The 24,190-nt window shown below is 41.9% G+C and overlaps 1 protein-coding gene across 7 annotated transcripts; it reads left to right on the plus strand.

Annotated features, from left to right (window-relative positions):
* The first annotated feature begins 19 nt into the window (after window positions 1-19).
* On the plus strand, window positions 20-23,810 carry TMEM169 (transmembrane protein 169). 7 transcript variants are annotated; one of them, XM_085584230.1, is made up of 6 exons: window positions 20-94; window positions 687-788; window positions 11,097-11,534; window positions 13,010-13,298; window positions 13,415-13,579; window positions 15,278-16,901. In XM_085584230.1, exons 3-5 carry the CDS (start codon window positions 11,231-11,233, stop codon window positions 13,560-13,562), a joined length of 741 nt encoding a protein of 246 aa, XP_085440356.1. In that variant the 5' UTR covers window positions 20-94; window positions 687-788; window positions 11,097-11,230; the 3' UTR covers window positions 13,563-13,579; window positions 15,278-16,901. The 7 variants fall into 7 exon arrangements, with proteins under 7 accessions (XP_085440356.1, XP_085440355.1, XP_021381854.3 ...); XM_085584229.1 differs by having other exon boundaries at window positions 13,415-16,901; XM_021526179.4 differs by lacking the exon at window positions 687-788.
* The last annotated feature ends 380 nt before the right edge of the window (window positions 23,811-24,190 follow it).

Consider the following 24,190-nt stretch of genomic DNA (forward strand, 5'->3'; position numbering starts at 1 on the left):
CCGGGGCTCGGCGCCGGGCACGGCGGAGCGGCGCGGCCGTGGCGGCGGTGCCGGGCTCCTGTGGCGCGGCAGGGCGCGGCACCGCGGGCGGCAGGTAAGGCAAGGGGGGCGGCTGTCCGCTGTCGGTGTCGCCCGGGTCACGCCTCGCGGGGCAGACGCCGCTCGGCGCCCGGGAGGGGTCGGTGCCGCCGGCGGTGCCGCGGAGTCGGTGCTGCAGCCCCGCAGTGAGCGCCCACCTGCCCGCAGCCGCGGGCTCTGCTGGCGAGGGACGGGTCGCCTTGGTTTTCTGTTCCAATTCGGGTCGCTGTCCCCGTGGGCGCGGGCAGGCAGGCGGAGGAGCAGCGGGAGCGGAGCCCCGGTGGGAAGCCCGGGGGCTGCCACGGACAGAAGGTGCTGGTGTGCGCCTGCCACGGACCCGCGGGCGGGCGGTCCTCTCTCCGGGCATGGACTTTGTAGGAAAGAGGCCGTGAAGGCTGAGGTGACAGCGTTTACCGTGTCCCCAGTAGAGTCATTTTGGGCTCAAATGCCTCTGCCGGTGCTGGTGGTGTCCGTTTCCCCTCTCCCGGCCCCCTTAAAATGGCCCTAACTAAACTCAGTATTAACTGCTCAGCTGACTCAGAGGACCGGCAGCTTTATTTTCTTTTCTATCCCACAGTGAAGTGACAGAGCATCTTTGTCCGTTTCAGGTGATTTTAACCGGCGCCGATGTGCCTAGCAGCCTGTGTATGCATGTTCAGTGTCTGTCCAGGCATCTCCTCCGTCCTTTTCAATGGAAGAGATGTTTGAAAGTATGTCTCAATTTTGTCTTGTTACTTTTACCTTAGGAGACTTGGCTAATGTGAGAAGAGAGTGTTTTGGTTTTTTGGGTTTTTTTTAAGACGTATAAGTAAAGTGGGAGAATCATAGAGTCTGTTTTGGGATACTTATTTGTGAAACAAATTTATTTACTTTTCCAAAAGTATGTTTTAAGGTTTAATAGTTTAAATCGGGGACAATTTTAAGGTAATGTCTTTATCCTGTAGTTCAGTGTGTTTCAATGGAAGCTGTATACCCTCCTTTTAAGTGTATGGGAGGGGAGGCATGGAGAAGCTAAGAGTGTGCCCAGATTCATTCACCAAAGGGTGACAAGATAGGTGCATTTCTGCATGATGACTTAGGCCAGTAAGGCAACTGTTAGACAAAATTCCCCTTTTGGGGTGGGTCAATGTTTGCAGAATACATCGCTTTTGCAATGTTGAAAGCATTCTATTTTCTGGGGGCAAAATGTGAAGCACTGTGAAGTGACACTGCAAAAATTTTTTTCTTCCTCCCTTTAATTATCTTTCACAATCTGAGACTTCATAGATTCCCATTAACTGTCTCTGGCTGCCCCACATATCTGAGGCAGGCTTATCAGAGCAATCATTAATTAATCCCAGGGAGAAGTACTCATCTGTGCTGGTGAATTAGATCTACATATTCCAGCCTGCCTGCTATCCCAACTGAGCTGCATGGCTCCAAGGAAAATCCAGTGGGCCTTTCTACTCATGTGACCTCCTTGACTTTAGTGTTTTTCCTGGAGAGCACTATCAAAGATTTTTTTCTTCCCTATCAGGATATATTGCTTGGTTTCTGGAATTTCCCAGTAGCCACAGAAATGCCATTAATAAGGGGCTGAACACATGAGTTAGGGTTCTGTGAATGGTGGGTGGGAAGAGAAAGGGGAAAGACATCAAGACTGTAGAGGAAGGAGGAGGGGAAAGAAGACATCCATTCTTTGGTGTTCAGTGGAGGGTAGCCCCTTCTGGTACAAAATGTGTTCACAAAAAATACAGCTGGGATAACTGATGCTCACAGACATTTTCAGCAAAGCAGTGGCTTCTATTCACTATTGTGTGCCTTTGAACCAAGGATTCAAACTATACCCATGTGTGAATTGATTTTACCCCAGTCGTTGAAATTCAAAATTATTTAAGCTGAAATGAAGAAAATCTTATTAACTAAAATAAATTTTAATCTCCTCATATGTTTTACTTTCTAAATCACAAAGGAATGTTACTTTTCTTTTATTGATAACATTAAAACACATTGATCTGTCACTCAACGCAAACAGTGGTAAATTCAGTAAGCCTAAGGCTTTTACATATTGATGTTACTCTATAAAGTTAATGCTAAGATTCTGACTTTTTACGTGTTAGAAAATAGTGTCTGATTAGACAACTTATTTTTTATTTATTTTTTCAGTATATGTCAGATTGAATTTGGAAGAAAATAAATCTGCATTTAAAACCTTGGAGTGTTGATTTTTGTTTTTTGAAGTTAACCATCTGACTTTTTTTACCTTGGTATAACTATCGCTTAAAACATCAAGCATTCAAAAGTCAAAATGACAAAAAAATAATTCAGTAGGTTTTTTTTTCAGTTGTCAGCTTATTTGGAGTTGTAGGATTAGCATATGTCATTCTTGAACATCTACTTTTTTATTTACATATTGAAGAAAAAAAAATAGATTTCCTGTTTTTATGGCTCCCAGATTGTGTCTTGGCTTTGAATGAAGCAGTTCAATTTATTGAGATAAATGGGAAACTGCGTTTTCAGAAAAGGCTACTTTTGTCCAAAGCTGTGCTATGCCAGCCTATGGCTCAGTTATTCAGCTGGTGACACCTGCCACTCCATTATGCTGCTATGCTTTAAAAATCCTGGCACTGACATGGACTGCCTTGAGAATTCCTTATGGCATGCTATTCTTCAGGGTGTCTGTGCCCACCTATAGCTCAGAATCCATATTGGCAAGGGGAAAGGTCTCAAGAGTAGTTAAGTACCACCGTGATGTGAGAGAAGAGGTGGCTCCAGACAGGAGAGAAACCTCTGCAGGATCCATACCCTGTGAGATGTATGCCTGGGGTCAGCAGTCTCACAAGGAGGTGAGGGCAGAGGAGGTTTAATGAAAAGCATCTTAATGCCAGAAATAAAATTTTAAGGCCAGAGACAGCTTCTCATAGAGCATTTCTGCTAGTTAGCCTTCAGAAAAGTGCAGGCTTGCACTCCAGTAGCCTTTGCTTTCCCAGACCCCTTATGGGTATTCCAGGCTCATATTTTTCTTCTCCTGGGACAACAAAAACCACACAAAGTGTAACAATAATTTCTTCTCTCCCATTACAACAAACGCTTGGATTGAGCCTAAACCAAATGAAAGCTGGTGTGAGTTTGTGCCCTTACTTCTCTAGACCTTTCCATGGGATTATGGAATAGGCTTCTTTGAAATCCCTGCTACTTTCTCCTCCTGTCTGTCCATTCTTTCCTGAGACTGCTTTTCCTTTCATCATCTCTTAACAGCAGGTGAGAGCCTTTCTGTTTTGTGGCTTCTGGTTTCCATGTCAGAAGAGCCTCCTGATCAGCCCCAGCTGATGTTCAGGCTTTCTGGTCGATTCGTCTTTTTAGGGACTTCCTCTCTGGAAAGAGACTTTACTCTCAGCTATGTCTTGGGGGATTTCAGTCTAATTAGAAGATAATCAGAATTTTACAATCTTTTATCATTATTCCTAGCAATTTCATTCCAGTGATTAAAAAAAAAAAAAAAAAAAGGAAATACCAAGACAGACATCCCACTCAAAGCAGAATTTGCAGTGGTGCAAGATATTGAATATCAGCATCAAACAATTTGAAACAGGTTGGTAGAAATATTTTCTAAACAATTACACACCCTACTAATACCATACTAATGATACTGAACCATTTGCTTGTCTGCAATTCAAAGTGCTGCATTTTTAATATCCTGGCATCACAGGTCTCTATCTGCACTTATATCCAATCACAACTCCCCTGAGCCAAGTAATTCCTGCTGCTGGAGATACTGTCTAAATATCCTAGATTGTATTTACTGTGCAATGCATTAAACAATCCTGAATCACTCCCAGGGGAATATTCTAGTTCACTCCCTGTGCAGTTGTGCTCTCCAGCAACTCTTGGGCTGCAGCCAGGTGTTACTCAGAAAAAGTTCTGATGTGAAGCCCCCAAATATCTTGCCTAAAGAAGAACCACAGGATGTATGTAGCTTGTTGGTATTTTTCAGATAATGCTTTCCAGGCTGGATTTACAGCTGACTGTATTTTCCATTAGGCTGTATGGCTGCAACTGCTTCCTCTCTTATTGCAGGTATTTCGGTGTGTGGTTTCTCCTCATTTTGTCAGAGTGGGGTGCACTAACTGGAGTGCTTGATCTTGCACAGAGCAGGGCAGGAAAGGGGGCTGAGAATGAGATGATCAGGGATCTTCTGAGTAGGAAGGAGGGAAAAAGAACCTGAGTTGTTAACCAGGGTCCTTGCATCTAGTTATTGTAAAGGTCAGAAAAGAGTCCAGCATGCATTAAAACATTTTCTTGAGAGCACTGTGTGATGGAGGTCTCGTAGCTCTTCATTGGCATCCCCTGCAGTCAGGTCTGTAGCAGAATTCCTGAGTTAGCACAGGTGCTTCACACCCACCACCCACCGGTGTTTCATGGCTTTGGAGCAACTCCCAGTGCTTCTTACTTCCACATGTGTGTGTATATGCTGTGTAGGTGTTTTCTCTGCCCTCTGGTGTGGGAGGTGAGGAGCTCAAAGCTCTGTTTTCATGTACTACTTACTTGCTTTTTACTGTTTTCTAGGCATCTACTTGGATGCCTGGAGGGGAAGAGACACAACTCTGGTTTGTGTATGCAGCATGTTTCCCCTGCATCTTCCAATCCCAACCAAGGACAAGTTGGGTCCTATACCAATAAAAATAGATGCTACACTTGATCTCAGCCTAAAGGCACTGCTCTGGAGGCAGGATGTTTGACTAAAGTTGGTGGGATTGACTTTGTTCAGATGTTCCTATGGTACAGTGCAATCCAGCAGTGACCTGGGGGATGGCGTAGGGATTGCAATGAGCACCTGCTGTTTTGAGGTGCCTGTTTTGGCAAATCCAGAAGTGAGGGGTAGAGCAGGGGAACAGAGAAAGCATGCCTCTACAGTTGAAATCTAATTTTTCTTACAAAATTTAGAGACTTTGGTTGAGTTTATTCAAGACTCCTATCTAAATGCTTGGTTTGCTTGGAATATTTCAAACCTTCCATTTCCAAATCAGACTCCTTTTAAAACCTTGGTTCTCTTGAAAGGCTAATGTGCCCATGCCATTCCTTGACATTTTTAGCGTAGTATAATAAACATAAAGAAATAGATATCATCCATGTGGAGGCAGTGGAAAACTTTGTGTCTTTTATCTCAATTTCTCTTTCTTCTAGCAGTCTGTTCAAATAAGTGGGAAGAAAGGGCAAGATAGCATTTCAGGGTTTTGCTCCAAAAAAGGTAGACTAGTACAGTTGGGGGATTTTTTTAAAGTTGGTATGCAAGAAAATTGATTGGGCATTCGTTAAATATAAAATAAAAAAGCTCAGCTATTCCTGTATGCTGTCTTCCAGTCTTCAGTAATAAATGATCTGCACAGCAGTTATTGTTCTGTGACATTTGGAAAAGTTATGGAACAGCAAAGGAAAATAAAAATAACTGATTCATAAAGCAGATACTCTGCAAAATATCCTTGACTTTTAAAAATACCCTTGGAAAATGTCATTCAGAAACAATATAATTCAGAAACAATAGTGAAACTATGGAATGTATCTCTCCACTACTTTTTTTGGGTGCTTTGTCTGTATCTTTAGAATGCCATCAGCGAGCATTTGGTGTCTCGTGGAAGAATGGAAGGGAGAGCAAAGGTCCTGAGGCATCCAGCATGGCCCTGGGAGCCAGGATGCCCTTAATCCACACCCAAGCAAGTCCAGTCTTGCTGCAGCTCCTGTGATGGTCAACAGCTGAGCCGACCACTGCAGCACTGCAGCTTTGGCTCATGGTGTGGTACAGGACTGGCACTGATGGCACCTGCCAACAGGCAGGAGCTGTGTGCCTGTGATAAACTGGAGGGACTGGGCAAACTTGGATCTGTCAATGCTTGCCCATGCCTCCCTTTGCTTTTAGCTTGAGCTTTTAGCACCCTCTGCTCCTGAGGGGAAGGCATGGAACGTGGGGGGCTCCACTAGCAAACACCTGTAAAGTTTCTGGTGACTTGGGTCATCTTACTGTGTTACCCTCTGCTCAGGTGCTCAGTGCCATCCTCTGCTTGTGGCAGTCCAGCTTAAAGTCTGCTCCTGCTTGGAAGCATGCCCACAGTATGGTCATTTTTCTTGTTTCTCTTTCCAAGAAATGAAAGTGTTTGGAAGTCTGTGGATTAAGCAGGGAGAGAGAGATGGGTGTGATCTTTGAACTTTGGTGTTCGCTTTCTTTTACCTTGCTGGGGTGGCAGAGGTAGATGTCTTCATTTGTATTTCTTGCTGTTGTTATACAGACACTTAATACAGTCTGAAATCAGCCACTGCCAGGATGGGTAGTTTTTTCCTCCTTCCTTAGAATTTCCTTCCTGTAGAAGGAGCTGTTTGGTGAAGAATATGGCTAAAAATAACACTTTATTATTTTCAGTGAGATAAATCCCCCTGTCAAGCTCACCACAAGGTGCACAGACCCTGGTACTGATATGGAGGAACTGTTCTTGCCTCACTGTCTAATATGTCATTCATCAAAGCCTTGAGTATTTGCTAGTTTCAAGTAACTGTGCTATCTAGTTTGATCTATTTCACTATAAAAATAAAAAGGAAACACACATGCTGTGTTTTAGCAGGTGAGGATGCATATGTAAAAGATACTGTGGAGTAATTTAGGTATTTAAAACATGTGGAGGGAGCCCTACGATTTGGCCCTTTTCCTACATAATGTATTAATTAAATGTGCTTTCTTATATAGGTCTTGTCACATGTTTTTCTAGGGCCTGGGGGCTGCATGTTCTGCATTAGACCAATGCATTTCATCATAACACAATTTGTTGGTGGCAGACAGATCTGTCCTGAACAGCAGGATACATCTAATATCACCTAATTTCATGTATACAGTTTGCCCCTGCAGTTACAGCAGATAACACCTTTAAAAATAGTAGGAATTGGAAAAGATCCCTTGGGTAACGTGTGCTCAAGTGGAGATGGGATTGGGGATGCAGAAGTTAGGGAGGAAAAGCAGTAAGCAAAGGAAGATCTGTGGCTGGGAAGCTCTCTCAGGGTGTGTATCTGGGGTAAATTTCCCTTCATCTCTTCCCCATCCTGCATAAATCACAGTCTTCTAAAGCACAGGTTGTTTTTTTGTTTCTGCAGACAACCTCTGCATGATGTGAGTGAAGATGCTGTGCCAGTTCTTCTTATGTGTTGTACATTTTATGTGACTATAAATATAAAAATTTATGCTCCTTGCTGCTTACCATCTACATTTTTTCCTCTCATGTCTGCTCTGAGCAGTCATAAAAAGGTTACTTGTGCTGTAGCTGGGATTTAAGATCAAGGATTTTATTAGCTTGCAGGAAGGCTCTTCCTCCTCTTCTGCATTCAAACCAGATAATTTCTCTTCTGTTAGAAGCAGGATCAAACCCTGAAAACCAATGGAAGAAGCTTCCTTTGACCTAAATGGTGCAAGGCCAAGCTTTTAGGCTCCTGTTTTGTGTGTCAAAGACTATTACTGTCACAGGAAGCATAAGCAGCCGTAGCTTTCCTGCATAGTAACAGAAGACTGTGCTTCTAAAAATTACTCTACAAAGTCCTTTTGCAGAGCAGCCTCCCCAGGGTTCTCCATCTGTTTTCATATGGAGATTAATAACAAATTGTTTGGCTAATAAACTGCTCCTTGCTATCTCTGAAATATGACCATTTCTTTTCCTTCCCTCCCATGGACATTATTAGATTCCCGTCTGCCCCTGTGCACCCATGTGGGAAGCATCACTAGTATGAGATACACAGCAGTTGTTAATGTTTCAGCTCCATAGCAAGGCTTTTAAAGGGTGAAGATTTTGGTGTGTGGCTGAAGGAAATGGTGCTGTGGACAGCTGTGTAGTGCTGAGGGCTGGCCTTATTCTTAGAAATAGTAAAGAAAAGGAAGAGAGGAAAATTAAGCTCTTTGTACACTACTGTCATTTCTGCAAGAGCTCATTTCTTGTTTGCAATTACAGAGAAAATATTTCCAGGAAAAATGTGGCTGAGGCTTGAACCTGTTCAACTCAGCAGCACTGCTGTGGGATGTAGGGCTGACGGTGGTAATTTGAAGTGCTGTGTTCAAAAGTTCTGGACCAGCTGGCAGGGGATATTCTAGCTGCTTCATCGGGAAACTGATGAGAGAAAAATAAACATGTACTGTGAGAATACACATAAGATCAGGAGGGATCTTTGTGATCTTCAGTCTGGCTGCTCCCTAATGCAAACCAGAGGACTTTCCCTCTTCTGGTCAAGTACATGTGACCAAAATTCTGCCAAGACAGCCAGTCCAGATTTGGAAGTTTCCTGACAGTTAATCACCCAGTGATATATACCAAGGGACACCTACCCACTTTGTTAAAACACCTACTTAACGTCTGCCCTGTATTTGCATCTTTCGGCTTTTTATCGTGCTGCATCCTCCTCTGCTGTGTCATAAGGATCTCCTACATGCTTTTGGTTTTGATGCAGGCAGACTGACATCAGATTTTACCTTCTTGTGCCTTAAACAGAATAATCTGAGCTCCTTTGCTTCCTTATCCAAGGGCTTTGACTCAGCCACAGCAGCAGTGCTTCTCCCCATTGCCCATTCTCTCTCCTTTTAAATCAGCAGGAGGAGAAACGGAGCTGCCACTCTGAGATTACCCTGCTGTGGAGGTGTTTCTAGTCCTGGTGGTAACTCACAGAGGCAGTGGCTGCTATAGTGGGGTAGGAACATCAGACATAGCAAAATAACTTGGGGATGACAGACATCTTCTGGTCATTAATCAGCATTCTGCCTGCGTGGTGAGCACAAGAGCAGGACACAGATTGCCAGTGCCTGTCTATGAGAGATTCAGAAGGGACAAGGGATCAAGGCTGACATAGTTCTTTGGGCTTTGGCATCACACTGAGAACTGACATTAGCTTATCATCCAGTCTGAGTTTAAGCAAGGCCACAGCTGGATCAACTTTAAGAAAAAGGCCCAACTTCAAATATTTGCCTGTAGCTTTGTGTTATTTTCATATGTTACTTGTAAGTCATCCCCTTCTCAAGTCAGTAGGGCCTGAACATGGAACTACAGCCAGGAACTTTGGGAATCTAATCAACTTCTGTGTCTCCAGACTTCTAGTAGATTATTCCAAAAGTGATGCTTTTGGTTTTCTGTTTCCAGGCCTGTTTTTCTGAATATGGAAGCAGAATCTCACTGTTGTCTCAGGGGCTCATTAGGCTCAATCATGTAATTTCAAGGTTTTATAGATGCAATACATTAAGTTTTACAGCTGATTTTCAGAGAAAAATGTTGGAGTCTATTGTACTTCTTGAATGAATTTACTACAAAGAGTGAGTTTATTCCATTGCATAAATTAATTCCATTTACCCTTGAAGGCATTAAAACAAACAAACAAACAAACAAAAATCCAACAAACGAAAGCTTACGTGAATTTCTGTTTTCCAGTGTGTCTGCTAATTTAGACATATATATTTTATGGCAGGTGTGATGGCAGTCTAAACAGACTCTTTCCAGCCATGCTGCAGAGCTAAAAATATTGCCTGCCCAGTAATTTAGAAGTGGGCTGGCTTCTGAGGTATACTGAATTTTGAGGGGGTTTTAAGTCCATTTTATGTGTCTTCTGATCACCAGAAAAGATTTATTTTCTATAATGCACAAAAATAATCTGAAATGTTGAATTCTTCAAGGATCCATAGAGCCAAATGGGCCCAGTCTTAGGTGTTAAAGTGATACAATTACAAGTTTTATGTGGGTGTGCTGTGTTTAAGTGTGAGCATACCAGGCATAAATAGTTGATCTAAAGTTCTGCACAAAATTTCAAAACAGGCCAGCGAAATCTTAGATCTGTGGGAAGACCAGGACTGTATTGCCAAATTTAAAAATGCTTAACTTTTTTCTGTCATCCATTCAAGTAAAACTATTTCCCCAGCATACATAATGCTAAAAACTATGATACTTGTGTTTCTTAGGTTCCTGTTACAGGAAAGACTCAGTTAATAGGTAGAAGCTTGATTATTGGTCAGTTGCATTCTTTTAAATACAAATGTTCATGTAAATGTTCAACAGAGCTCTTCAGGGTTGTTAAAATGTTATTCATTGTATTCAGATTTGTACCTAAATGCTTCATGAATACTTGGCAGAGGCAGTTTCCTTAAATGTTATGAAATCTGAGAACCATTAATCCTTTTGCCATATTCATGGAGCAGGATTTGTCTGCCTGTTTAATTATGGGGTTTTGACTTAGGCAGCTTCCCGTGGATTATAGTTTCACTTGATATTGCTGTTAACTTTGCTTGAATGAGGAGCAAAAATTGATTTTTGCTAAAAAGATTTGTGAACACTTGTGTTGTTTTCTCTGCACAATCAGGAGAATTTGCTGTGGTTCTCAATTCCCTCTCCAGCAAAGTCATCTTAATAATAATTTTTCTTTAAATCCACTGTATATTCTGTATTTTTAAAGTATGGCAACACTACATATAGCTAAATTGTTAAAGTTTGAAATATCAATCATTTTGACAAAATTTTAATTAATTTTGGTAATGCCCTTGCAGAGTGGATTAAATCATTAGATGCTCAAAATGAGAAAGGCTGGTACCAGAATAGCTGTTGTAATGCTGGACAAGCACAGTGTTCCTGATGCAGTTGTCTCTAGGCCAGTCCCTTAAATCAGTCAACTTCTTTTTCATCTGTGGTTTCAATCCTTTATTCTGATGCCCTTGGGCCAAAATTATTGTCTTCTGTTTGTTTCCAGCATTGCAGAGGAATGTTAAATTCATCCATGGCTATGTTTAATCCCTCCTTATGAATGTTAATACTCTTTCCCGGAGCTTTAGTTTGTTATAGTGAAAACTGGACCCTAAGAACCAAGATAGATCAGATACCACAAAACATGTAGCCATGTAAGAGAACTGATTTTCAGGACAGCAACAGAGATCTTCAGATGACATTTAAACCAATTTGAAGTAACTCTTCTGAGGAAAATTCTGCAAATCTTTTCTATTTGGTAAGACAAAGACACTTTTTCAGCCTTCTCTCTCATTTTAGGCTGGAATGGAGTTCATAGTTTGGATACCAGCAGTGGGACATCTTACCAGAACAAAGCATCCATGGAACCATTGTTAATCAATGACTTCTAAGTGCAGGCTTGGTACTGTTGGATTGCAAACAGGTGCTACAAGATGCCAGGTGAGATGACTGAAAGCAGCAGTGGGATGGAGGAGACTGTGCAAAAAGACAGCAAATCTGGAGGCCAGAGCCCTCGCTGTGGCACAATGAGAAGGGCTGTGGCAACCACTGTCACCTTTGATGGGGAAGCCACTATGGACCGCAGGAAAAGGAAGAAGAAAGAGTCCCGCCCTGAGTCAATAATAGTGTATCGGTCCGAGAGCGACAATAAGGTGGAAGAAGAACAGGCAGATGAAGAAGGAGGAGAGAGGAGCTCTGAGGAAGGCTCCAAGTTCCTGGGTCAGTCTATGACAGATGGTATGTAGTTCTGAGAACTCTCATTTCACATAAGCTTTTTTGATGCCATCATGCTCTAAGGTCAAATGGAAATGGAGGTGGGACCAACCCTCTCCAAGACTGCAGGCAAGGAGAGCTTGAGTTCATACACAAAAATGCTCTGAAAAGGAAAGCATTACAAGCTGATTTGGGTTGTCTCCTGCAGTTCTTTGCAAAGTTTGGTTATTGCTACAGTCTTAGTTTTAAATGTATGCTAGTTGTGGTTGATGTGCTGGTTGCAATGCTATGCCTGCATTAAGCCAATTATGTCATTCTAAGCTGTGATCAAGCCACTGTCCATGCCCAAACAAATGCCTGCTAAGTGAAAGGATGGAAGCAGATGGAGTTAGTGCTCTACCTTTGACAGGGAATTTAAATCATTATCTAGGATTTGCTGTGGCCTTCTGTTTGCATACACTCAGCATGGCTCCCTCATGAAGGGTGATTATTTGGCAATGTCATCATGGGGCATCTTCAAGTCACTTTCACTCTGCTATCAGTCCTTGGTACCCTTGCAGGGAAGAAGTGTGGAAGGCAGGTCCTGTGGCTAAATACTCCTGTGAGTCAACAGTGCAGGCTGAGAGGGGCTTAAATGCTCCTGGTCTACCAGATGCCCCCATGACCTCAGACCCTATCATTCCTTGCCTGCTGCCTTCTTACTTTTGTGGAGCGCTTCAAGATGCTCAGCCTCTTTTGAAGATTTTCTGAAGACCTTCTTCCAAGCTAGTCAGAATTAAGACCAGGAGGAAATATACTGCAGGTCCAAAGAAGAGTTTATGGCCAGTACCACTGCATGGCCCATCTTATAACAATGTCACTTGAAAGCTAAAGCAGTCCCTTTGTAACTTTAACACATATACCAGCACTGTCCAGTTTGGTGCCTCTACTGATCTCTTAAAATGCAAATATAATTTTATGAGTTTGTTAAGTTTTTCTAAACTTCAAAAATTAATTTGGATTGAGATGCAATGCAAATATAAAGTAAAATATTAGCTATTCAGATACAATTCCATGTGTGGATGTGCTTATTCTAAAACAAGAGTCTCAGTGATATTTATCTAATTAATCCCATGTGTCCATGCTGTTCAGGAATAAATTCATGAAGTAAACAGAGAAAACAGGTATACCATTTCCAATTGAGTTACTATGCCTCATTCTCCTATACTCTTGCAGAACTTTCCCTTCATGTATGGTCCCTAGTGGAGATACTGGAGTTTTCTCCCTTGTGATTTCTATCCTCTGGAATTCCTTTCTTTTTCCTCATTAGCTCTTCTTCCATTTTCTTCTGTGGTAATTTTCTTCATACTGCATTGATTCTTATCTTCCATCTTTTAAAATTTGATTTTAAATGTAACTCCATATTCACTATCTAATTGTCTTTGGGGTCTTTGAAGATTTACACAAAATACTTTGTACAGAAAATAAATCTGATGTAGATGAGTTTATATGTGTTGTAGGTGTCTGGAACATGCCTTTAGACAGCCGATACGTCACCTTGACTGGAACAATCACCAGGGGAAAGAAGAAGGGTCAGATGGTGGACATCCATGTCACCCTAACGGATAAAGAGCTGCAGGAACTGGCTAAGTCAAAGGAACCTCCTAAAGAAGATGTTACTGAGCAGAAGAAGAAATGTGATGTTGGGTTAGACAGAGGACCTCACATCGTCCTCTGGACCATCATCTGCCTCCCCATAATTTTTGTAGTGTCCTTCGTGGTTTCATTCTACTATGGAACCATTACATGGTACAACATCTTCTTGGTGTACAATGAAGAGAGGACCTTCTGGCACAAAATCACCTTTTGTCCCTTTTTGATTATCTCCTACCCAATTATAATTATGGTTGTTTCTTTCTCCCTAGGCCTGTATTCAGCTGTAGCCCAGGTAGCATGGTCCTTTGGGTACTGGTGGCACGCTGTCAGGGATATGGAGAAAGGATTCTGTGGCTGGCTCTGCAGCAAGCTGGGCTTGGAAGATTGTTCTCCGTACAGCATTGTCGAGCTGCTTGATTCTGACAATATCTCAGGTAGTCTCTCTGGCAAGAGCTCTGCACAGGGGGTTGAGACCTCAGCAGTCTGAGCCTTTGTCCTAGATGACTATTTTGGTCATACGTCAGTGTTCTCACCAAGAAAATAACACACTGATTTTTTTAAAAAATATACATATATATTTAAACACAAACATAATGAATAAAATATTGGGCTGAGGGTCCTCTTTAAATGTCACAGAATGCAAGAATGCTAGCTTCACATGCTCTGGGTGGGGAGGTGCATGGCTTTCCAAGGATTTGTCATGTGTTGTAGCTTCTGGGAGTTGTATGAAAATCCAGACCTGCAGGGCTCTGTCTGTTTGTGGAGTAGCAGAGACACATTATGAAAAGTCCACTTCTGTCAAGGTAGACTTTACTTTTCAGCAATAGGACATAGTAGACCTATGACAGAGTGAAAAGAAGTCTCTGGTTGGGAGATGAACTTCAAGAGATAGGAACCTATTTAGAGGTGAAGGCTGAATTGCAAAATATGGGATATTCCTGCAGTTTTCTTAGAAAGGGTCCTTTCCCAGTCCTTCCAACAAGAGCAGCTAATTTGGCCAGGCTGACTGCTTAGACACTGTCAGAGTCCAGTGTCACAGACCACTGGAATAGTGGGAGAGGACAGCATAGCTGCCAACAAAGGTGAGTGAGTTCTACACTGACCTGAAACAGCCCCAATGCATGATGGAAGAGCAGGGCTTGCCTTGTAATGTGGTGTGTGGAGACCTGATGGGTCTGTCACCTAGAATCCTCAAGTGGCTGCAGGTGCTCAGGTAGGTGCTTGGAACACATCTGCAGTGGATCTCTTGATATGTGCACTGCCAGGAAGGAATAATCTACAGGAGTCATACACAGTGTGCCGTGCAAACAGTTGTATTATAGGGAGGAAACTTCTGCTCTAATGAGGTGCCTGCCCCTAAAGAAGGGGTAATCCATTTACATCTCACTGCAATGCAGGTGTGGACTTGCAGCACCTGGATTTAGGGAGGTGGAGTTGAAGGTGCTTGGGATGTGAAGGGCTCTGAAACAAGTTATTCTGGTTTTCAAGTTGCTCTTATAGAAGAGCTGTTGGACCCCCCCCCCTTTCAGAATGGGGGAGTCCAGAAATTCATGTCTGTGTGTACCTCAGCTCTGGAAATCTGTGTTGCCTTCCCCACCTCATCCCGCTTCCTATTTAATTATATGGTAGAGCAATGGATCATACATCCTCCTCCCCACATGTCTCATTTTCATAATGGGTTTCCCTCCTTTTTGGATTTTTCATGGCATCATAGTGGGCTCTCTGAGCAGGCTGAGGTGACCAACATAGGCTGGAGAAATTTTAATTGTCTCTTAAAAAAAACAACTAGCGGAAAAAGTCTTTATTCTTGATCATCTATTGGGGTTTTGGCCTAAGAAGGAGAGGAGCAAAATAAAAGAGAGGTGCAGCAGATTCTAATGGGGGCTGAGTAACACATCTGAGACAGTTAATTTTCTCAGTGCTCCAGCTGGTGCTGCTGGAAAGTCTGTGAGCCCCAAGCCAGAGGAGCGTGTCGGTAGGTAAGTGTGGCGTGCAATCTGTCAGCTGCACAGTCACTCCTGTCTCTGTAGTTTTCTCCCTATCAGAGGGCACTGCTCTAGTTTTAGGATGGTAAAAAGAAGCATTCAGAAGCTGGATTTCACAGAAACTAATGCTTTGTGTTGCATTTTAAGGTTGAGTTCAAGACTACACTGACTGTCCTGGTTAGAACATCTGGGAACTGGTGATGTATAAACAAGTCCATCTGATCCTCTAGTCCTGACACTGAGAAATAAGTAGTTCCTGCTTCATCCTGGGTCCCTGGGAGGTCAAAGGAGCCTCTTAACATTGGCTGAAGGCTCAACAGTAACTAATGCACAAGCCAAATATCAAGAGCAGTCTTGGCCTCACACTTAACTGGGAAAGCAGTGGTGCTCCCTGGGCACAGGTAGAGCCAGGCTGTGTTTGTTGCTTCCTACTGTCATTTTTTACTGGTGAAGTATTTCAAAGCAATTACCAACTTCCAGAAAAAAAAATAAAATAAAATAGACCCCAATCTGTGAGAAAACATCAGGTAGTTTAGTGGGATTCAAAGAGGCTGACATACAGCTGGGACTGGTTCAAGCAGTGGAATGCCTTTCACAGGCCTGTTCCAATCAGGCAGGCCGATACGCCTCTGAATTAATGGAGATGCTGAGGATAAGACATGCCAGTACTGGCAGTCTGTAGCAACCCAGTGCAGCCACTCTGTTTAATACTGCTCCACATGGAAATTGCAGGCTCCCACATGGCTGGAGAGGGGGAATAAGTGATGCTAACAAGCATTAAGGAAAAAGAAGGTCCACTGGCAAGTGTTCTCACGCTTTGCCTAAAGGGACACTGGCTGGCATGAAAGGGGTGGATTGTGTATCTTGGCCCCAACATGCAGCAGACAAGTTTGGGGAAAGGATGGCTGGCAAGTGTGCATTGCTGCAGAGGGAGAAAACCCAATTCAGCTGTCACTGCCAAACAGCAGCTGTTAAAGGCTAGACGAAAGGCTGGGGTCAGTAGCACAAAGAGCCTTCGGCTTACAGAGGGCTTGGATGATAAATACCAGCTCATTACAGAATACATCCATGTGAAATGTCTGCTGAGCTTCAGAAATTGCTTTTAGCATTGCTAACAGCCCTCTGGAGTGGAGACAAAACCAAATCTGTGCCTCTTACTGCTACATAGACACAAAGGAGCATCAGAGGAGTCATAGTACCCTCCCACTGCAGTGGCAGCTGTACTTCTGGGTTTGAAGGTCACATTTTGGGGGATATGCTGGGACAATCCATCATGTGTTTTCTACTTCTTTACACTTAACTAAGCTTTCTTTGGCTCCTGCTAAATTCAAGGCATTCTGTCATTGATTTTGGTGGGGGGCTATTTTAAGCTTGGGGTTAGTTCTGGTGCTTGGGGCTAGTTTTGGTGCTATTTGTAAAAGTTTAATTCAGACTTTTCTCTAAGTAACTGAATAGCTTTCTCTCTTTCCACTATTCTCTGTAGCAGTTTGCCTGTTGCAAAATATATAATAATTATCAATTGTTGTTATAGAAAAAAGCACAAGTTTTTGTCTTGTTCTACCCTGCTTTCAGAAACTCACAAATAATTTCTGCTTTTGTGCCACTGTCAGACTGCAGGGTTATTCTGATTGTTGAGTGTGTTTCTGGCTGCTCTAGTCTGGATGTTTTTTAAGTAAAGATACTGTTTGCTGATTGTTATTTTTAATTGCATTCCCTTTTTCCATCCTTGCTGGCCTGGGTGGAGAATAAAGATGTGTGTGGCTTTACAGGAGTGTTGCTCTCATGATTCTGTTTTACTTTGTGTTAAAATCAGTGCTGTGGGATGGACACAGTCATTCTATGCTGATAATAGATTAGAATTCCTTGTTTTTGAAGATCCACTTTAATGGGTTGAAATGGGTTGAAGTTCTACCCCTTGTTAAACAGTGCCTATCTAAATTGTCATATATCTCTGGAGCCTGGGTTCTTTGTTTTTATTTCCTAGCTCACAAATGAAAGCTTTTGATTTAATTTTACTCATTGGGTGTCTGTTTAGCTTTAGGCACAAGGATCTATAGTGGGGGACACACTTCCATACCAAAACAGGAAGTACTTTTAACTCTTCAAACATGGTTTGTGTGTCTGTGACTTGGAGCTGCTATTTACAGCTGTGCTGTAAAGATTTCTTACAACCCTTAGGTACTTAAGGCATGACTGTGATAAGTCAAAGGAGAAGCCAACAGTACAGTTCTTCAAGGTGTATAAATATTAAATGACACCTTTGGATCTTTCCCACATGGTCTTATTACAGCCTTACCCTCCTGCTGGCACAGGGAAAAAACTTATTTAAAATCTCCTTCTAAGAAGGAGAGATGGATCTTCAGAAAACCCAAACAAAATTCTTAGATGAGGGCTAGCACAGCTTCAGTAAAACAGCTCATTGAGTCAAAAAGCTACCTGTAGGTAATTCCCTCAAACTGGAAGTGCAACAGCTGGAAATAGTAAGAAGGGGCTTTTGTTTTGATGCCTGCTGCAAACACGGCCAAGAGAACAGAATTCCTTATGTGGCAGATGTTGGGGACTCCCCACCTCTTCACCCAATGAAGAACACAACAAAGGACACTCAGCTTCCTGTGAGATGGAGGTAGTGGGCCCAGAGAATTAGCTCATTAGCCTTTGCAGTTCTCACTTCTGAGGTGCAGTGTAATCATTTTATGAGCTAATGGTTATCAGTGAGAGACTCCTATTGAAGATCTTTGCATCAGGCAAAGCACACCTGTGTGACTGCACCATGTACCTCACCAGGGAAAGAGGAGGTGCTAATTCTGCCTGCTGACTTACCCCGTTCAGTTTCTTTGAGGACTGAAACAATAACAGCATGGATGTGCTTTTATCTACAGCTAGTCCCTCAAATTCACCCTTCTAGTTCCTCCAGCCTGTGCTTTAAATCCTAAAGCCAGGATCCTGCAATTCCTTGCTGAGATTATCAGCAGAGACTGCACAATGGATCCTCATAACCACCCCCCACAGGTACCTTTTAGAAGCTGCAATCACTAGCTAAGAAAAGCCACTCCAATGTGCTCTTGAACACTGAAGCATGCAATTACACAGCATTACAGAGAGAAAATAAGGATGCACACACCACAGTTCTGCACTGTGATAGACACAATTTGGCTCAGCATTTATGCAACCCCTTTTTGTCCCAGGCAGTGAATTATCTATGGGATCAGTGCCCTCCCTGCTTCTTTCCAAGCATTTGGCAATGTAGAGGCAGTTGTATTAATGTGTTTTCATCCCTAGATTAGTCCATGGACATTTATTCCCTGAATGGAAAAGGAAACTCAAAAAAAAAAAAAAAAGGCAAAAAAAGCGGTCAAATCAAATTTAGGAGGGGCTAATCCACTTGGAAACACAACTTTTCAATTATTTTGGTGAATTAGAATAGACATTGTGTTTGCTTGTCTAACTACTAAAGCATGATTTCTCTTCCAACAGGCAGACACTTAATGATGAGAGAGGGTTTGTCGTTGTGTGTTAGGTCCAGGTAAATTACCAGGGGGTTCAAAAAGCCCCTAAGCATCCTTCCACATAACAGGTGAAGTGTGATTGCATGCAAACAAGCAGTCCAGAGAAACGAGCCTGGAGGGCCTGTCATGTATCCCCCCTGGTTACCCAGTTCCATTAACTTCCAGTTCTCCTAATTTCATGTCATTACACGGTAGCTGAAGTCTGTCAGAATGCATTAAAATACAGAGAATGCCTGAGTCAGGCCAACAATGCATTTTTCCCTGTGTCAAAAAACTGCCCTTGCTTTTAGTGTGCTAAAACAGAAAACCTTACTCCTATAGTACAGCAGCTAAAATCCATTGTAGTTTGTATGCATTGAAATTAGATATGCCGTGGATGAATTTGACCTGGAGCCCCTTAAGATACAATCTTTGATATGATCTCCTTGTTTTAGGGCTCCTCTTCCCAGCCATTTCTTCCAGGTGCAAACTTAGCTTTACAAGATAAAGAAGGATAACTACTGATTTCGATAGTATGTTCTGCCTGCAAATAGGATAAACCCCCCACCTCCCAGGCAACATGTTCCCCCAGAGCATGGTTTATTACAAGCTCCTCCAGCAGTAATGTATATTAAGATAAATATATTTGAAGGTACCTTAGACTATCTTTATATATATGCCAAATTCTTTCTGCTCCTACAGCGATAAGGTAAGAGAATAAGAGAATCAATTATTTCTACTACAAAATACCAGCAAACTGGCTCATTAGGATATAACACAAATATAGCTTAATTTAGTCTAGCCTGATTATCTGAATAACCTGTAGTTGTGATCTGAACACCCCAAATAATAAATCACAAATACAAAAACCCAAATCATAAATACACCGAATGGCTGTTATAGTGTCAGTGCTGGGCATGAATCCAACAGCTCCTGGGTTAGTCAGCCTAAGGAGAGCATTCATTTTATTCAGTCTTTCTTTCTAAAATACATTCTTGTCCTGAAGTATGGAAATATCAGTTTCTAATGATGTAATTAAATGTATCTGTAGTGAGATGCACTTATAATTACAGGCAATTACTAGAATATCCTTCCATGATAACGGAGATTTTCCTTAACACTTTATCCATGGAAAAATTGCATGCAGAATTAACAAACAGAAGCAATTTTAACCTTCAATAATTTATTCAAATGAGCTCCTCTGTGACCTAAGAAAGGAGCAGAAATAATTCGTTGTACCTGCATGTAGTAAAGAAAAAAGGGAAATATTTAATATAATGAGCAGTATCATCCCAGGCACACATAGTGTCATTGCTAAATGGTACCTCAGTTCTCCCCAAATATGTGTTGCTGGAGCTGCCTTCAGTGACTCACAGTGATTATAGCACTGGCCTGTCTCTAATGTGATTAAACACCGCTGGAGCAATGGACTCTAATATCAAAACAGCTTCCAAGGCAAAAGTTTTATGTCATGGTGGTGACTTCAGCCAGCCCCACAATTACAGCAGGATTGCTCTGAAGCTCCAGTTCCACTCTAAAACCAAGTCTGTTTTGATGGCTAAATTTGCCATTTATTTAAATAGAAAGTTATAAAAAATAAAATGTCTGTCTTGAATGTCTAGTACAAAAGAACCGGCAGAAATAATTGTTATCTTAATGACTTCCTTCCAAGGAATTTCTGCGAAACAATAAAATAACTGACAGGGAAAACTTGAAATTATTCTTCCCCTGGCTCTACATCTGACACTGTCACATATCTGCTAGTGTAATGAGTTAGCATCAATTCACACAAATAGAAACCAAACCTAATCCTTTCTTTCTTCTCAAATATAAACTCTCTCCATCACGTTGCGGCTTTGTCCCCCTAAGCTGTACAGACTGGAAACTCACAAGAATAAAAACATGACGTCCCCTTCTAAATGCTGCAATGCTCCATTTCGTAAGTGCAATTAAAGCAAATATTTTTCAAAAGATCTGAAATTTCATCCTTTCACTCTGATTTATTCTGCTTCCAGGTGCAGGCAAACAGATAGAAATTTAAAATGGGATCCTCTCAGCTCAGAAAGAGCCTAGTTTGGCAGCTGAAGACTCCTCATCCCTTCCCACAGTTGAATGGATAAGGAACAAAATCCTGTGCTGTGAGGATTAAATTAAATTATTAGCCAGCCCGTGTGTGTGTGCACGCAAACATGCACGATGCTGGTGAGGGCAGGATGAAACTAAAGGGGAGGATACTAAAGGCTTATCCTTGTGCATCTGCTAAGCAAATCCTTCATGCGGTGCGTTATCCCAGCTAGCTTGTCCTGAACAATCCGCTGCACGAAAGCGCTTTCAGAGCCCCTGCAAACACAGCTGCATTGCTAAATGGCTGCCGGCAAAGGCACTGCACAGGCAGCGGTGTGGTACAGACTGCGAAACAAAGGGCACGTGGAGAGCAAGACGGATGAGATTCTGCTTCTGCAGCAACCCCCTCTGAAACAGCAGCAACCACTTGCTACTTAATACCTCTTAATAAAACACTGGCTTTCACTTCTTCCAAACGCTATTTGCTACTCTTTTGCTAGGCTGCTGCTTTCCCCAAAGCAAATATACCTGACATGATCTCTCTCGTCTTCTCCAGGAACCCAGGTGCTCTAGAGCTCTGTTGAGCCCAACTATTTATATTTGGTTGAAAGAAAATCAGACCCTAAATGGTAGATAGTCCTATAAAACGTAATAAACAAATAATTTGTTGTAATAGATTTAATAACTAATCCAGAAAAATATGCCAGAGTTGTTTCCACTGCAGACATATGTCTGGGGCTTTTCAGTTACTTAACAGTGGGAAATATTTTGCCTCTCGTGATATCAGGCTGAATGGCCCTTGCATCACTCCCTGCAGAAATCCTTTGGCTAATCCACAGATTTAGAACTTGTGAAGCAATCCTTAACAGAAGCACTGATTTTAGATGTAGGAAGAAATTTTTAAATCTACTTCCCCAAAAGGTAAAATGTAAGAGCATATGGGTTTTTTGCTGCTGTTATTGCCTAATTTCTGCCAGACTCATGTGCAGAAATTCCTCTGCAGTTCGGCAGAGCTTGCTGGGCGACGCTCCCTACTCCTGCGGGCTGCAGAGCTGCCTCTCCTGGTGTCTGGGATCACGTTGCCCTCCAGTGGCTGAACGGAAAAACGGGAATAAAAGGCCACTGCAGCACTTCTCTCTGCTTTAGGAATGCTTCCAGAGTGATCTACACGCCATGAAACTGCAATGGAAATACTAAGAATTTATGTAATGCTATTTTTAAAATATGAATATAAAACTAATCCTTCCCTCCCTTCCTGTTCATTTTAGGTATGCAATCTGGAACAATCTTCATCCTCAGGACTTTATGCTGATCTTTCTCTGGTTTGCCAGGCTTATACAGTGGGCCATGGGAGAATGTTTAATGAGAAACAAATAGAGCATTTTGATTTGTCCTTATATTTGAGAGTGTGGTCAAACTCCATTTTTACAGATTGTGCAAAGAAATCTCTCAATAATACATGCTACTGTAATATATGCATTCTTCTCAAAAATACTTTTGGGTTTTTTTTCCCAATAATATGTGACACAAATGCTGATAAACTAATATGTGGAAACAAAGGCACAATATTTTAAAAGATACAGAAGTCTAAAAAGGCTCAGTGCCCCTCTGAGCTAGCCCTTGCAGATGATTTTTTTAAACATTTAACATAATGAGGCATTTTCTCTTTTGAAAGTGAAGCTCCATTCACAAATGCCCGTGAGCATTCAACATTTATGCAGATCTGACATATGTCAAACTGAGCACAAAGAAAATGTGATTCACACAACCAGTGCTTACCAGTAAGAGACTTGGTTCAAGTGTTACATAAATCAGATTACAGGCAATCTGCTGAACAAAACCAGAGTTTAATTCTTAAAGTGCCATTTAGTTACCATAATCATAAGAATTTCCTCTTTCACTCTCTGTCTCCCAATTTTTGTAACAAATGAAGCAAGAGACTCACGACTCCTTGAGTGCACAGCCCTAACTTTATCCCAATATGTATTGAAATAGGCTATGACATTGTCAGACAAAAAGTACCTGGTCCTGTAGTCGAATCTGTATCACAGTGTAGAGAAATACTTGGTTAAGATTGGAAAAGAAACTTTAATGTCAGAAATTCCTGTTATTTTGGAGCTGGGCTCTTTCAACTTTAATGTTCTCTTTACTTCTTACAGAAAAACAAATAAATAAAGAAAATGAAATTACATTAAATAGTCTCCTCCTAACAGTTACATGAGATTCAGCTGGGATGAAACCTTTGGATCCACAGCATATGCTTCTGCCTTTTGAGCTAATTAAATAATTGACAGCTGTGGAAGACTGTCCATTTACAAAGGTCGTCTGCAATCAGGCAGCAACACAATTAATATCAGCAGCAAAAAGTGATTAGAGATAAAACAGGAAATATCAGAGCTTTGTAGTGGAGATGTTTTCAAATCAGCTGAGCCATGTGAATTCCATCCAAGGCAAATATAAAACTGGCCAAAGCAAGCTTTAATGATTTACCTTGAAAATCATGTGTGAGATTACAAATATAGTGTCTCCTTTGAAAAGGGATGAGAGAGGGCAAGGATGTTAGGGAGTCAGAGAATCTCTGTGTTCTAGAGAGTGGAATGTAGTGTAGCAAATAATTAAGCTTTTAGTAGATACTCAGAACACAATAAGTAAAAGGAAAACTGGGGGGTGGTGTTTAAGGATAAATGTTGTTAAATCATCTACCCACCTTCTTTATTTTTGCTTTTTTCCTTTATTAAATTGCATTCTCCAGAGCAGGCTGGGAAGTGTTGTGCATTTTAGCGTGTGACAAAATAGGTGTAAAAGTGGGTAGGGTGATATATCTTAAGATGTGTCTAGTGGTCATTCCTAGCACTGGCTACCTTGTGCTGTGCAGTGTCCTTTCATGACCTAATAACAAAGCTGAAGACAAAATAGTTCTTATGAAATCTGGAAATGTCATCAGAACAAGGGGGATTGCAAGGACCATGGCTGAGAAGATTAAAGCTAAAAAAAATTTATTGCTGCAATTTCAGAAAAGGATTGAAAGAGGAAAGAAACCAGGATTCAACAGATATACATGCTATTCAGTTCATTGGAAATAAAAACCAGCAGGTGGAAGAACTACAGGATGGGCAGCAATTCTGCAGGACAGTACATGCAGGCTTCAGAAGAGTGTGATTTTCAAGTGTGATTCCATGGCAGTGTGGAAAAGGTAAGAAACCACATGGGGGAAAATGGGCTGTAACCACTGTTGGCCTGTGATTTCATGCTTTCCCTCTCAGTGGCACTTGATAAGGCCTCTGCTGGTGTACAACAGCCAGTGGAAGGGGGGTTTTATCTGCCTGAGAAACATGTAATCACTGCATAATCTGGGGATGGGAAAGAGGAAGCTGTAAATTCAGCAGCTGGGGTGGGGAGCAGTGACAAGGAAAAGCAACAGTGACACCCCTGTGGGAGAGGAACTGCAAACATGGAACCTCTGTTTTTCAGCTTCACGCTGAAGGATTTGAAGAGCTATTTATCTTCTGCA

This window comes from Lonchura striata, chromosome 7 (assembly GCF_050655825.1).
Source record: "Lonchura striata isolate lonStrDom1 chromosome 7, ASM5065582v1, whole genome shotgun sequence".
Classification (NCBI taxonomy): Eukaryota; Metazoa; Chordata; class Aves; order Passeriformes; family Estrildidae; genus Lonchura; species Lonchura striata.